The sequence below is a fragment of the Podarcis tiliguerta genome, assembly GCF_965153285.1.
Source record: "Podarcis tiliguerta genome assembly, chromosome: 2".
Lineage (NCBI taxonomy): Eukaryota > Metazoa > Chordata > Lepidosauria > Squamata > Lacertidae > Podarcis > Podarcis tiliguerta.
Genome location: NC_139535.1, coordinates 115,772,558 through 115,787,552, shown reverse-complemented (window position 1 = coordinate 115,787,552; position 14,995 = coordinate 115,772,558). Strand labels below are relative to the sequence as shown.

The window sequence follows — 14,995 nt, the reverse complement described above, 5'->3', positions numbered from 1 at the left end:
CCTCTGGGAAGCCCCAAAGCAGGGCTTGAAGGCAACTGCTCTCCACCATGGTTTACCCTCCAACATTTGGTACTCAGTAATATACTTCTTCCAAACGTGGATGTTCCATTTAGCTTTTATGACTAAATTTATTTCATAAAATTTATACACAGCTTGGTTGTAAAAACAACAACAACCTTCAGCGAGCTTTGCAAAAAGATAAAACAAGAAAATCAAGGAAAAAAGGCAAACCTACTTTAAAATATACAAGTTAAAATACTAAAACAGAGGAAAATGAGTGTACCTTCCATTCATTTTTCTAATATCCTTTTAAAAGCTCCATAAGCCAGCAACCATCACCACCATCTCGGGGCAATAGGCTACTTGTACATTGTGCTGAAGAAGATCCCCTAGCTGGTGTTGGGAAGGGAAGGTGCAGTCAGGCTTAACTTCCTGCACATTTGTAAAAACATTGTTATAACCATGAAGGCCAGCAACTTGTTTAAAAACAAGAGCCTCACGAGTCTGCTCCACACGTGAGATTTTGGACATATGGTTATCTGAGCAAGATAATGAGAACAGAACCGTCTTTTTTGACCAAAGGAAAGTTGGTGATCCCTATTTTCTTCCACTCAGTTGACAGAAAAGCTTCTGGATCTGGAGAATGAAAACATAATGCGGGTGGCAGAGCTGGAGAAACAGCTGCTACAGCGGGAGAAGGAGTTGGAGATTGTCAAGGTATGTGGCCAGCATAGCTGTCAAGTGTCCCTTATTTGAAGGGACACTCCCTTATTCCAGCGCCAAGTCCCGCTGCTGTCCCTTATTGATGGATGTCCCTCAAATGTTGTCCCTTAAATTTCAAAGGAAGCAGCTCCACTCCCTCCCTCCCTGCTGGCCAGGGAGGAGGGAGGCTCCAACTGTGTTGCTTGGTTGTGTTGCTCACCCAATAAGAAGTCTAAGAATGACTAGGGGGTGGAGCTTGCATGCCTTGTGTGTGGCTAGTTAATGCAAGCTGAGGGGTTTTTTTGAATGCTGGATGCCATTTTGTTGCACGTGCTGCTGCAAACTTTGCAGTGCAAAGCCAGGCTGGGGAGCCATCTTAAGTTGATGCTGCATAGGCCTTGTGGTGCACGTGATTCAGATTCTATTCAGTTGAACCTCTGGTTACAAAGTTGGTTGGACAGTGTTCTCGAAGCTACCAGCATGAGTTTGACCAGACTGCAGGAGGACAGGTAGACTGGAGTGACTGGAACGGGTGAGGCTGCAGGTCCCTTATTTTGGCTGCAGGTCTCTTATTTTGGCTGCTGGTCCCTTATTTTCAAATCTGTAAGTTGACAGCTGTGGTGGCCAGGAAAAAGCGGTGCTGAGGCTTTCCTAAGAAGATGGGGGCCCGTCCATCGTCTGGGTTAAGTCATTGGTTTTTCTAACCTCCCTGGGATGCTTCCTCAGACGCTTCTCAGTGAAAAGTTCCATAACGATGGACAGGCTTCCTTGATAGTTGGCTCACCATTCCCAGTCCTCCTGCCTACAGGGGGAGCACTGCTGTATGCCAGGGAACACTTTCTATTCAGACACGATATTCAGGATGACGGTGAGGCCTCGTGGGCGCAGGCCATGCTCCCCATGAACAGGATTTCTTGAGCGGAAATGCCACGTTCCCTGCCTGGCAGGCCTGTGTGGAAAAGGTTTCCTGAAGAATGAAGCTTTGACAGACTCCTGATTTACAAGAACATGACCCATCAGGGTTCATCCTTGGGTCTTTCCACTGTAGAGATGAGGCACAATTCTTGCCTCCTTGAGCCATTCCCTTCAAGGCTCTTTCTTGCATGCCTGTTGGTTTGGGACCTGGGCATTTTCCCTAACAATCCCTTCTTAAGTCTATCTTATGTGGGTTTTTAATGGGGCTCTAGTTCAGGGCAGCGCTGGCATCGACCCAGTTCCCTGACCAGTTGGTGCAATCAGCAGGACTAAGAAGCAAAGTTTTTTATTGTTTTTATTTTGCTGCAGGTGGAGGGCAGCATATTTGCATCTTCTCTCCTCCCTCCCTGCTTCCTGCTCGCCCTGCCCCCCCCCCCAGGGGGAAACATGACATGCTCATAGGAAACATGACATGCTCATAGGAAACATGACATGCTCATAGGTCTAGACCCCATTTCCATGTCAAGCCTTTTTGGTCCTATCTGTCTGTCTGTCTGTCTATCTATCTATCTATTTATCATCTATCTGTCTATCTTAAACAAGATTTAGATGCCACTTGATTGTAAGAAAACCTCTAAGCAGTTTGCAAAACAAACAAACAAACAAACAAACAAACAAAACATTGAAATTATCCATTGGGGAGGGGAAACAGTTAAAAACGGGTATTTAAAAACATTCAAAAGATTATTAAAATCAACAGTGGTGAAAAAGAGGCAAAACACATTTAACTTCTGTGGGAGTGTTGGAGATACTAGGAGAGGATATATTGATTTAATAGTATCTTTCTTACTCGTGAGTCAGCAGCAGAGCGCATTCCCCAATATATAGCAGGAAGTTAGTTGGTTGTTTCGTTTGAATCTCTTTACTTAAGCAATCCAATCTGCCTTCGTTCAGATTGGGTTTGATTCCTGCTAAGTCCCTTTTTTATCCCTCCTAAAAAGAATAAAGACACAAGAAGCTTCTTTTAAAAGTAATAAGAAGTTTACTCACATTCAGTTCACAGTTGGATCCCTGAAGGCAGGCTTTAGCTTGTAGCTACAGATACAGCGTGGCTGTATGTGCCCATGTGCTGCTGGCAGAGACCCAGTAGTGCAGTCCAAGAGAAGAAATGGCATCAGAAGAGCATGGCATCAAGAGGAAGGTGGCTGCGTGATCCGCCCCTTTTATGGGGTCTCCCAGGGTCACGCCCACCTACCTGGTTACACGCAGGGGGAGGAAGCTCCAGACCAGGTATTACAGGAAGTCCTCCTGGCTGGAGTAAAACCCCCCTGCGTGTCCACTCTGGGCAAACAGGAAGTGTTGTACTTGACTGCTTATGTTACATCCCACAACTTCTACATGTCTGTTATTTATCCCTGTGGAGGAGAATGTAAATTTGTGTAAATATGTACAAGAGGTGCTGCAGCTGAGGATAAGCACTGCCCCTTAATTCTTCTGAACGTATAATGTATCCCTTGGTCCTTTGAGACCCAGAGGCATCTGGCCTTGTGAACGGCCTCCAGCGAGTGGGAAGAGGAGGCCTTATTGATGTGTCTCTTCTGGGGCAGGAAACCTACGAAAGTGCCAGCAACCAGGTCCACACCCTGCGCAGAATCATCAAGGAGAAGGAGGAGGCTTTCCGACGCCACTATACCTCTCGCCCAACAGGGGGAGACCACCTGCCGCTGCCGCCACCTCCAGGGGCGGAGGTCAACTTCAGTGACATCCCTGAGGACGACCTCCGCCTCCCGGTCCTGCCTCCCATGGAGGCTGCCCCTCCACCCCCGCCCCCTCCTCCGCCTCTCCCCCCACCCCCTCCTCCGCTGCCGGGTAAGTCCAAAGGAAAGAAACCTGCCATCTTCTCACACATGGTTGCACAGAGGGCGACTGTTGCTACATATATTTTTCCGCCCCTGTTCTCTCACAGATAAGTGTCCGCCAGCTCCACCACTTCCGGGGACATCTCCCTCTGTGATTCTCACTATGGGCTTATCAGGTACGTTTCGCCTCTTCCCACCCATCCACCTGCAAGACGGAAAGAGGGACTGTTGGGTTGAAATAAACGACAGGCGAGTGACAAGTGTCATATGGGAGGCATCTCCTGAGCATGTCTCGGAGAGTCCCTTTTATTGAATATTACAGCATTGCCACATATGTGCTTGTTGCTGCTTGGTTAGCACAAATCATATGCAAGGGTTGCATATAGGCATTAATCATCAATAGATTAAAGGTTGGGAAAGGGAACACAGAATTGGACAGGTATGAAAACCTCCTTATTAAGCTATTACTAGTGATTGATATAACAAAACTTAAAAGGGCATAACTATCGCATTAATAGATGTGGTCAACCATGTATTAAGAACAGGTCAGGGTACGATGTTTCATGAACTCAATGTGAACTAAACATTCTAGGGTGGGTGAGGAAGGAATGCTTCAGCTCAGAGCGGTTTGCCAGACTCATGTGCAGAAGCAAAACCTCCCATCAAGGGACAGCAATGAAAGGCCCTGAGTGCTTGCTCTATGTGTGCTGTAATTTCACGAGTAAAAACACAGAACATGGGTCTGGGTACAGAATTCATCTTCCTGGGAATCTTTGTTCTCTCTCTAAAAACAACAACAGCCAAACAAACCATGTAGCCAGCTTTATGGTATGCTTGAAGGTGTGTCAGCCGATCAAAGAGAAGTCCATGAAGGTGAACCAAAACTGGGAACAGAAAGTTGCTAGGGGAACCAACCCAATTCTCTTGCTCCCAGTGGCCCATTGGGACAGAGCTGAGCTGAGCCCTGACCTCTTCCGCACCTGGGAGGACAAATAATACTTTTTTCTCTCCTCTGTGCCCCCAAGCAATCCGGATTAAGAAACCCATCAAGACGAAATTCCGCTTGCCGGTCTTTAACTGGACGGCCTTGAAGCCCAACCAGATCAGCGGCACAGTCTTCAGTGAGCTGGATGACGAAAAGATCTTGGAGGTGAGGGAAAGGGGGAAGTCAGTCTGAATGGTATGCACCATTCTTTAAAACTTTTAATCCGTTGTATTTGCATCTACTGCACTTGTGCAGGTGAAACCCTTATCAGCCTATCAATTGCAGCAGCACAGAACATTCAGTTGCTGAGGGAAACTGAACAGTTTGTAGTTCAGCCTCTTTGAGGGAAGGGAAAGTTGTCACTTTGGCTGGCGTCAGAGCCTCACACAAGAATTGAGAAGAGGGAAGCTAAGGGAGAGTGTGCCCAGAAGAAAGGAGTTTGAAGGAAGAATATAGCACAGTGTAAGAATGAGTGTAAAAATATGGTTGGTGGAGAATGAGGCTTCAGGAAAGGAGGAGAGGAGTGAGGGAGGGAAAAGGGAAGGCGCTCTAAGGAGTGATTGAGATCAGCAGTGCCCATGTACTATAAGGGAGAAGAGCACAGTGCTATGGGGGCCTGAAAAGCAGGAGTCTATGAGAGCAATGGGGGAGGGAGGGAATGAATGAATGGAGGTGAAGAAAGGAGGAGCCAGGGAAACTGATGAATGGGGGGAAGCTACATAGAGACAGGAGGTGTAGTGTGCTATTGGCAGAAAAGAAGAGAGCAGCAAAGGAAGAGCCAGTGTGGTGTAGTGGTTAAGAGCGATAGTCTCGTAATCTGGGGAACCGGGTTCGCGTCTCCGCTCCTCCACATGCAGCTGCTGGGTGACCTTGGGCCAGTCACCCTTCTTTGAAGTCTCTCAGCCCCACTCTCCCCACAGAGTGTTTGTTGTGGGTGAGGAAGGGAAAGGAGAATGTTAGCCGCTCTGAGACTCCTTAAAGGGAGTGAAAGGCGGGATATCAAATCCAAACTCTTCTTCTTCTGATAGGGGAGTTCTGCCTCTTGGGACTGGTAACCCCAAGGAAGCAACAAAGACCAAATTGCTCACTCTCTCACTTTCTCTGTGAGAGAGAAAGAGAGAGAGAATTTCATGTATTATTGGAATCAACCAGCCAATTCTTCAACTTCAGGCTTCTATTTTGCTCTGCACTGATTCTTCACATATGTATCCCACCGTTACTCCAACATGCTCACTGGGCTCCCCGCCATTTTATACTCACAACAATCCTTAAATAGGAATTTGAACCTACTTCTCCCCAGTCCAAGTTCAGATCTCTATTCACTGTTCCCTCCCTAGCTCCCAAAACTGAAGCATCTGATAACATGCTGTTAGCGGCTTTGAAATTCCTCCAGTAGTGAAAAGGCAAATTATGAGCAACTTGAAATCAGAATGCATGTCATTGTTGTTGTCATTATTATTATCATTAGTATCATAGTTACCTACCGGCAGCATCGGTAGCTCTTTGAATCCTCTCTCCTCTTCCAGGACCTTGATCTAGACAAGTTTGAGGAGCTCTTCAAGACCAAAGCCCAAGGCCCGGCCATTGACCTCCTCTGCTCTAAGAACAAGGCATCGCATAAGGCAGCCAACAAGGTCACCCTGCTGGAAGCCAACCGGGCCAAGAACCTTGCCATCACCTTGCGCAAAGCAGGGAGGAGCACGGAGGAGATCTGCAAAGCCATTCACACGTGGGTATCTGTGTGTGTGTGTGTGTGTGTGTGTTGTTTTTCCTTCCACAGCACCCCCGAAATACATTTATTTATTATGTTTATATTCTACCTTTTCTCTGAGGAGATCAAAGTGGCTGTCCCTTGGCGTATTTTATTCTGCAACAACCCTATGAGGTAGGTTAGGCAGAGAGAGAGATAGAGAAACCACCTCAAGAAAGTTCACCTAGTGAACTTCATAGCCAAGTGAAGAGTTGAACCCTGGCCTCCCAGATCCCCAGCCTGACACTCTTGCCACGTCACCCCACAGGCTCCGTTGGGCTTCCCCGCTCCCAGCCCAGTTCCTTTAGCAACCCTTCTGACACAGAGCCGTTTTTGCTGCTGCTGCTCTTCCAGGTTTGACCTGAAGACTCTTCCGGTGGACTTTGTCGAGTGCCTCATGCGCTTCCTGCCGACGGAGAACGAGGTCAAGCTGCTGCGCCAGTATGAGAAAGAGCGGAAGCCGCTGGAGGAGCTGTCGGATGAGGACCGCTTTATGCTGCACTTCAGCAAGGTGGAGCGCCTGACGCAGCGCATGGCCATCATGGCCTTCCTGGGCAACTTCAGTGAGAACATCCAGATGCTCATGCCGGTACGAGACTTGCCTCCCCTCTGTCTGTGCCAGCCCAAACTCTTTGGGCTCTGTCCTCAGCTCTTGGAAAGGAAGGGTTAATTTATGAAGCTAGAGGAGGGGAGTCTGAGAATGAAGTTCTCTGCCCTGGTCTGGTCACCTTTGTGGCCTTTTACCTTTCCATATATCTAAAAAGGGAGAACTCAAGAGAGTAGTTCTAGCTGTTTATGCAGCTGGTGAAGGAATGGGTTCCCAAAATCTAAAATCTGACTGTGCACTCAGTCTGAAACGGGCCCCAAAATCCTTGTTTTTCCTTCTCCAAGGGTGCATTAAAGGTAAAGGTACCCCTGCCCGTACGGGCCAGTCTTGACAGACTCTAGGGTTGTGCGCCCATCTCGCTTAAGAGGCCGGGGGCCAGCGCTGTCCAGAGACACTTCCGGGTCATGTGGCCAGTGTGACATCGCTGCTCTGGCGAGCCAGAGCCGCACACAGAAACGCCGTTTACCTTCCCGCTAGTAAGCGGTCCCTATTTATCTACTTGCACTTTGATGTGCTTTCGAACTCCTAGGTTGGCAGGCGCTGGGACCAAACAACGGGAGCGCACCCCGCCGCAGGGATTCGAACCGCCGACCTTTCGATCGGCAAGCCCTAGGTGCTGAGGCTTTTACCCACAGCACCACCCGCATCCCTTTTAAGGGTGCATTAGCATGAGGATTTTGGGGCCCGTTTCAGACTGACTGCACAGTCAGATTTTAGATTTTGGGAACCCATCCCTTCACTGGAAAGTTTGCAGTCCCAAGCAGACTTACTTGGGAGAAAGCCACATTGATTCTGGTGGGACATACAGAGGTTTGGACAGTAGGAGTTCCGGGCTGATCTTCCTGCTTTAAGTTTCTCCAAGAAGCTAGACTAGTCTACTGTGATAGACATATATTGGTGATCAAAAGCTTTGTTAAACACACACACACACACACACACACACACACTTCTGCTGCCCTTGAAAACAATTAAACCTACACATTCTTTGAAACCAGGCGGTGAATATTTTGCTAGCAAGTGCAAAGACCCGTTGCATCATTTCATAACCTTCAGATTACCTAGCAGTCTCGTCGGAGGGTAATTGACATATTTCACATTCTTTGCCACCTGGCTGTGCCACTGCAGCAAAGGGTGTTTGCCAAACAGCCTGGCTCTGCTTGTGGTGCTGCCCAGCAACGTCAAGGGACAGGGAGGCATAGGTAGTTCTTTAGTAGGTCACTTGTTTTGCATGTGCAAGGTCTCAGATTCAGCTCAAACTATCCTCAATTTTGATAAGCGTTGGGAAATAACCATGGAGATCTGTTGCAAGTAGGGATAGTCATGGCTGAGCTAGATGGTCTGGCTCACAAGCCTCCCTGGATGCTCTTGACCCATTTTTGTTACCTGCCACCATTGTGGTTTGTGACACCTTCTTGTCTTGATTCATACATACTATCCTCTCCATGCTGGCACAAGCTCTCATGTGGTATTCATAAGTTCTGCATATGAGCAAGACACATCTGGTTGACTCCTGTAAGAACGAACTGCTGGGCTCTTTGATCTGATCCTGCTGGGCTCTTCTTAGGTTTCTACGCTCACAGTGTTTCGCTTTCCCTTCGTTTGCTTCTTGCTTGGTCCAGCGCCGAGGGCCTTCTGGCCGTTCCCTCACTGCGAGAAGCCATGTTACAGGGAACCAGGCAGAGGGCCTTCTCAGTAGTAGCACCCGCCCTGTGGAACGCCCTCCCACCAGATGTCAAAGAGAAAAATAACTACCAAACTTTTAGAATACATCTGATGGCAGCCCATTTTGGGAAGCTTTTAATGTTTAATAGGTTATTGTATTTTAGTGTTTTCTTGGATAAATTATTATTATTATTACTTGGTTTTACACTCCACTTTTCTGACTAAAACACCCAAGACAACTAACAAGAAATGTTGATGTTGATAGTGATAAAATACAACAGAACAACTATTTATCCTTCGTCTGTCTGTCTTTCAGGTTTTTCATTAGCCTATAATAATTACTTGATTGCAGGCTTGGCAGCAGAACCGTTTTTCATTTCCTTCAGTCCTTTCCAGGTAGCCAAGTAGAGCATATAGTAAAGAGAGAGAGAGAGAGAGAGAGAGAGAGAGAGAGAGAGAGAGAGAGAGAACCATGTTTTTGCACCCAACTCCCTAGTCTTTATTTGCAAACAGAACCAAGTAGTACAAGCACGGGCTCTGCTTGCAAAAGCACAGTAAACCTGTGAAAGTCAGGGAGGACAGTTTATCAAGATTTCCTCGCCCTCCCCCTCACTTTCCAGACTGATGTTGTTTCCAAGCAGTCTGTCTATTGAGCATTGATCCCTGACTTGTTTGTGCAGCATTTGATGGGAAATTAGATGAAGTTGGCTATCAAATGAGCATTCATTCTGAGTTGGTTTGCAGGGAGATTAGATGACGTTGCGTCAAGTAAGTGTTCCCCAACACTTCCCAGTGCATTTTCCCTTCCCTTTATCACAAAAAGGTCAAATTTAGATGAGGAAGGAGGTTTGTTGAGCATGACTTCCCATTGCATTTTCATTGCCAAGATGAATTTGACAGTACAGTGGTGCCTCACAAGACAAAATTAATTCGTTCCGTGAGTCTCTTCGTCTAGCGGTTTTTTCGTCTTGCGAAGCAACCCTATTAGCGGCTTAGCGGATTAGCGCTATTAGCGGTTTAGCGGCTATTAGCGGCTATTAAAGGCTTAAGGGATTAGCGGATTAGCTGCTAAAAGGCTATTAGCGGTTTAGCGGCTTAGAAAAAGGGGGTGGGGAGCGAAAAAAAATCTCAAGACTCGCAAGACATTTTTGTCTTGCGAAGCAAGCCCATAGGGAAATTCGTCCTGCGAAGTGCATCAAAAAACGGAAAACCCTTTCGTCTAGCGGGTTTTCCGTCTTGCGAGGTACCACTGTATATGGTTGCATCCCACCTCAAAACAGCAACCGCCTGAGAGCGCCCTGTGTGAAAGGAACTTCTATTCAACTTCTGTTGCAGGAGAGAGTGGACCAGATGACCCTTTTGATCCCTTCCAACCCTACAATTCCATGATTTTACACTGACAAAGTGTTGAGGTGCAGCAAAACCAATAACAATCCTTTCTTATTTTTGCCCTCCTACAGCAATTGAGTGCAATCATTGCTGCCTCTGCATCTGTCAAGTCTTCACAGAAGCTCAAACGCATGTTGGAGGTGGGTCCTGCTGATATAGAAGTACTTACAAGAGAAACAGCAAATGTGTGATGCGGGGGGGGCAACTATTTCTCTTTAGCTTGCAGAGTATTTTGAGGCTAGAGGGCAGCTGTATCAGGGATGATGCTCTAGCAGAGGATTTCCTGCATAAAAACCTGTTGGGCTGTTTGAGCTTCCTTCCAACTCTGATTCTGTAAATTGCCGGGAGGCAAAGAAAGGGTTCAAACAGTGCCTCTGAGCATAGTGCATTTTCCTACACTAGTTAGGTGCTGATGGCTTCCAGGTTAAATGTCATAGCCTCCACGAAAGCAGTGAAATTAAGCACAGGCGGCCCGGAATAATTTGGCTGGGGACTCCCTTGTATGACTTCAATATCAGACATGTCAAGCATCTATGTGACACACCTGTTTTCTCCCTCCCAGATCATCCTCGCCCTCGGCAACTACATGAACAGCAGCAAACGTGGTTCGGTTTATGGTTTTAAGCTGCAGAGTCTTGATCTGGTAAGGAGGGGGCTAAAGGAGGCACATAAGCTTATGCAAAGGTATCCATCCCTACCCCTGTGCTCAGATAATGTGCCTAGGAGGAAGATGGTGTCCGTTCCCGCATGCTACACCACATGGCCATTCTGTCCAGGCGGCAGCTGTTTGTTTGTGCCACCTTGCAAGATTCCCAAACTCGTTTTTTAAAATTCCTATCTTGCCCTACAGCACGGCAACTTTCACAGAGTTTTCTGTATGTGCTTCTGCTCAGGCACACGGTTACATGCATGGAGCAAACCATGCGTGGAGGCCAATTTGCAGAATTGCTCAGCCCTGCATACAAACCTGTGCATCTGATTTCTTGCTTGATGGCATGCCTCCACGCATTTGCTCTCCCCGCCCCTTGTGAGCGCCTCCCGTCTTTCAATTAATGCACACTGTGCAGATTTGATTATCTGCTTCCATGCGCCCATATGCCCCCGCATGCCCCGCATGCAAATTTGCACCTGCGTGTGCAGATGGCTGTAGCAGTGCCTTGACATTCTGTTCTTCCCCACCTCTACCCCAAAAGCTGTTGGACACCAAGTCGACGGACCGGAAGCTAACCCTCTTGCACTTCATTGCCATGATGGTGAAGGAGAAATACCCCGAGCTGAGCACCTTCTGGCAGGAACTGCACTTTGTGGAGAAAGCAGCTGCAGGTAAGGACCCTTCCAACCACCAGCCTGTTCAAGGGGCCGGGCCAAGACCTCACAGAGGTGTCCCCTCTGTAGCTACTTCCGTCTCGCTCGCTTTCAGACATCATGAAAGTAGGATGTTTACAGTACGTGTACATTGAGTGCTTATCCACACATAACTTTCCTGGCACAGGCTGCACTTTAAAGCTGAGTGCCCTATTTTTTTGCCCCAGAGCTTTCCCCATGAAAACCCGGTCTTCAAAGCTCAATCAGAAAGCCCAAATTGTCATTTGTTTAAAGCAGGCATGGGCAAACTCAGCCCTCCAGATGTTTTGAGACTACAATTCCCATCATCCCTGACCACTGGTCTGGTTAACTAGGGATGATGGGAGTTGTAGTCCCAAAACATCTGGAGGGCCAAGTTTGCCTATGCCTGGTTTAAAGAGCGGGTTATCAGGGAGAAAGCTCTGAGGTGGACACAGAGCTTTAAAGTGGAGACCAGTGCCTGGAAAGAACAAGGCAAAAGTTAAGTGTGGATAAGCCCTGATTGATGCTTACAGCAGGTCTGTTTTGCAGTTCCCCAGCTTCGCCACAGGCCAGGGATGAGGGAGTTGTGGTCCATCAACATCTGGAGGTCCACAGGTCCCCCATCCCTGACCTAAGAGTCTGCCTGCCTCCCTCTTGAGGCCTATGCATCTCTTCTAGCCTTTTGTGAGCCATGAAACTGGGCTGACGCTCCCCAATCTGAGCTGGTTCCTGGGCTGACCCAGTGGTTTCTGTCCCACCACAGTATCCCTGGAGAACGTGCTGCTGGATGTAAAGGAGCTGGGGCGTGGGATGGAGCTGATCCGGCGGGAGTGCAGCTTGCGTGACCATAGCATCCTGCGCAGCTTCCTGAACGCCAATGAGGGCAAGCTGGACCGGCTACAGAAAGACGCTAAGACTGCGGAGGTGAGTGGAGGAGCGGGCGTGCAGCTCGGGGGTGAGCAGAGAAGGCTCCTTAAAATGTGTGCAGGATTTGGGCACCACAGTTCAAGAAGGACACTGACAAACTGGAACGTAACCAGAGGAGGGCAACCAAAATGGTCAAAGGCCTGGAAACGATGCCTTATGAGGAACGGCTAAGGGAGCTGGGCATGTTTAGCCTGGAGAAGAGGAGGTTAAGGGGTGATATGATAGCCATGTTCAAATCTATAAAAGGATGTCACATAGAGGAGGGAGAAAGGTTGTTTTCTGCTGCTCCAGAGAAGCGGACACGGAGCAATGGATCCAAACTACAAGAAAGAAGATTCCACCTAAACATTAGGAAGAACTTCCTGACAGTAAGAGCTGTTCGACAGTGGAATTTGCTGCCAAGGAGTGTGGTGGAGTCTCCTTCTTTGGAGGTCTTTAAGCAGAGGCTTGACAACCATATGTCAGGAGTGCTCTGATGGTGTTTCCTGCTTGGCAGGGGGTTGGACTCGATGGCCCTTGTGGTCTCTTCCAACTCTACGATTCTATGAAATCCTTTTATGCGCTGTGTGGCATGTTAAAAAGCACCGGTCTGGCATATAGTTCAACACTGTGTCTGTCTTTGTTTCCAGCTGCATGCCAGATTCACGTATGGAAATCCTGCCACCTGCCTGGCTGTGTACATTTTCAGATGTAGTACTCGTGCCAAATTTGACTAATCTGTGCTTGCTTGGTGTCAGATTTTTGCAATGGGATCCAGGGTGCATTTCTGCTTGTGTGTTATGTAAGCAGTTCCTATTTTGTTAGTTACATGCAAAACTCCCTTCAGAGTAGGCATGAGTGCATCACATAGGATGCATCGTTTTACGGGGTGAAACTTAATTTTTGCAAATTTCTTCACTGAGGGGTATTAAAAGTATGATTTTGGGTGGGAGCAATTCAAATCTGCTGTTATTTTTGTGGTTGGGCAACATGTAGCTTGGTAATTCTACATTTGATGAAGAAGCACATAAGCTGCTTTCGGAAAACCAAATAATTTTTAATGTTGTCATCTAAATAAGTCAGGTAATGCTCAATAATAATAAATATTAATATTAATATATAATATAATTGCAAATACTTGGCAATCATCTTTAAAGATTTCTGTGCAGTTTTCCACACTTTTTACTTACCGAGCAAAACTACATTTTATTAATTTAACCAAAATATCCTTTGAATTCCCAAGTCATGTCAGAACTTTTTAGCTCCCCTCATTTTTGGAAGTTGAAAAATTCAACACGCTCTGGTGTACCATCCCATTGCCAGTCTGTTTCCAGCTCTGTTCAGTTGGCAATTTTACAGAAAAACACAAAGGTTTGCATTATGTTTTTAGCATATGTTTTCACCCTAAGAGTACATATTCTTCTACACAATTTCACACAAAAGTGTGAATTTTTCACATTTTAATACACATTTTGGTATTTTTTTGAGCCACAGTGAAGTTGGTTTGTTTAAACAAAATGTGGACTAAACAAAATCCCCACGAAATTCCCTACTGCAGAGTTTGTATGCGCTCTGAACATCAGATTTGTGTACCTTTTAAAGAATCAGTTTCATCATTTGAATCTGCCAGTCTGATGTGCAAAGTGGATCACACCCAGCAGGCCATGTGTAAAAAGGTCTCTTTGTGCATAGATTTTCATTCTGACCCAAAACTTCTTGTGCCAGCACCCTCCTCCCATGGTAAAACTGAGTGTAAGGCCAGGGCCACTGTCAGCCTCCGTTCACACGGCTTTCTTGTTGGCAGGAGGCCTACAACACGGTTGTGCGCTATTTCGGCGAAAGCCCCAAGACGACACCGCCGTCCGTTTTCTTCCCGGTCTTTGCACGCTTCATCCGATCCTACAAGGTATGTGTGTTAGAGAACCCAGGCCGCCTTAAAGATGATAAAAAATTAGGATTTGAAGATAAAAAAAATCGAAATTCCAAACAGATATTATAGAAAATAAGTTCAAACCACTTTCAAAAATGCACAATCTTTTATTAGAATGGAATACAAAAGATGAATTCATAAAAGAGGCCATGACAAAATGGGCTATTGATTTAGGACATAGCATAGACTATGATGCATGGGCTAAACTCTGGAATGAGAGTCTAAAATTCACCGCATGCTCTGCCTTAAAAGAGAATGTTATGAAGATGGTCTATCATTGGTATCTAACTCCCACCAAATTGGCCAAATTGGCAAAAGTGTATAGGATAAGTAGTAAAACTTGCTGGAAATGCAAGGAAAAGGATGGCGACTTCTACCACATGTAGTGGTCATGTAATAAAATAAAAGAGTTTAGGAATCAGTCTATAATGAGTTTAAAAAGATATTTAAGTATAGTTTTCCCAAAAAGCCGGAAGAATTTTTGCTAGGCTTGGTGGGAGAAGATATTAAGAAGACAGACCAAAGACTCTATCTGTATGCAACAACAGCAGCTAGAGTTTTGATAGCCCAAAAGTGGAAGCTACAGGAGATTCCGACTGTAAGGGAATGGCAGATAAAGCTGGTCGAATACGCTGAAATGGCTAAATTGACACACAGAATTCGCAATCAGGAGGAGAGAAAGTACCAAAAAGAATGGAGTAAATTTATGGTTTATATAAGTGAGAACTGTACAAATATGAAAACGTTGGCAGGATTGAAGTAAATCTTATGTCACGGTGTAATTTTTAATTAATGAAACTGTGAATTATAGATTGGAATAGGAAAACTTGTGGAAGGGAAGGACGGAAGTCAACAGCTCTATGGAGCATAAAGTACCGTATTTTTCGCCCTATAGGACGCACTTTTTCCCCTCCAAAAATGAAGGGGAAATGTGTGTGCGTCCTATGGGGCGAATGAAGGCTTT

The 14,995-nt window shown here is 46.5% G+C and overlaps 1 protein-coding gene across 22 annotated transcripts in view; it reads left to right on the top strand.

Annotated features, from left to right (window-relative positions):
* FMNL3 (formin like 3) overlaps positions 1-14,995 on the top strand; it is a 106,077-nt gene that overhangs the window by 77,541 nt on the left and 13,541 nt on the right. For 21 of the 22 annotated variants that reach the window (XR_014507993.1, XR_014507994.1, XR_014507995.1 and 18 more), the window contains 11 exons: positions 616-717; positions 3,225-3,486; positions 3,584-3,652; positions 4,502-4,626; positions 5,988-6,190; positions 6,566-6,800; positions 9,941-10,009; positions 10,432-10,512; positions 11,063-11,192; positions 11,959-12,119; positions 13,906-14,007. Coding sequence is in view for 12 of the 22 variants with exons in the window: in XM_083427368.1 (XP_083283494.1) it covers positions 616-717; positions 3,225-3,486; positions 3,584-3,652; positions 4,502-4,626; positions 5,988-6,190; positions 6,566-6,800; positions 9,941-10,009; positions 10,432-10,512; positions 11,063-11,192; positions 11,959-12,119; positions 13,906-14,007 (1,539 nt within the window). In the remaining 10 variants the exon portion in view is untranslated. Of the gene's footprint in view, positions 1-615; positions 718-3,224; positions 3,487-3,583; positions 3,653-4,501; positions 4,627-5,987; positions 6,191-6,565; positions 6,801-9,940; positions 10,010-10,431; positions 10,513-11,062; positions 11,193-11,958; positions 12,120-13,905; positions 14,909-14,995 lie in introns of all 22 variants that reach the window. The other variant, XR_014508002.1, reaches the window with a different exon arrangement.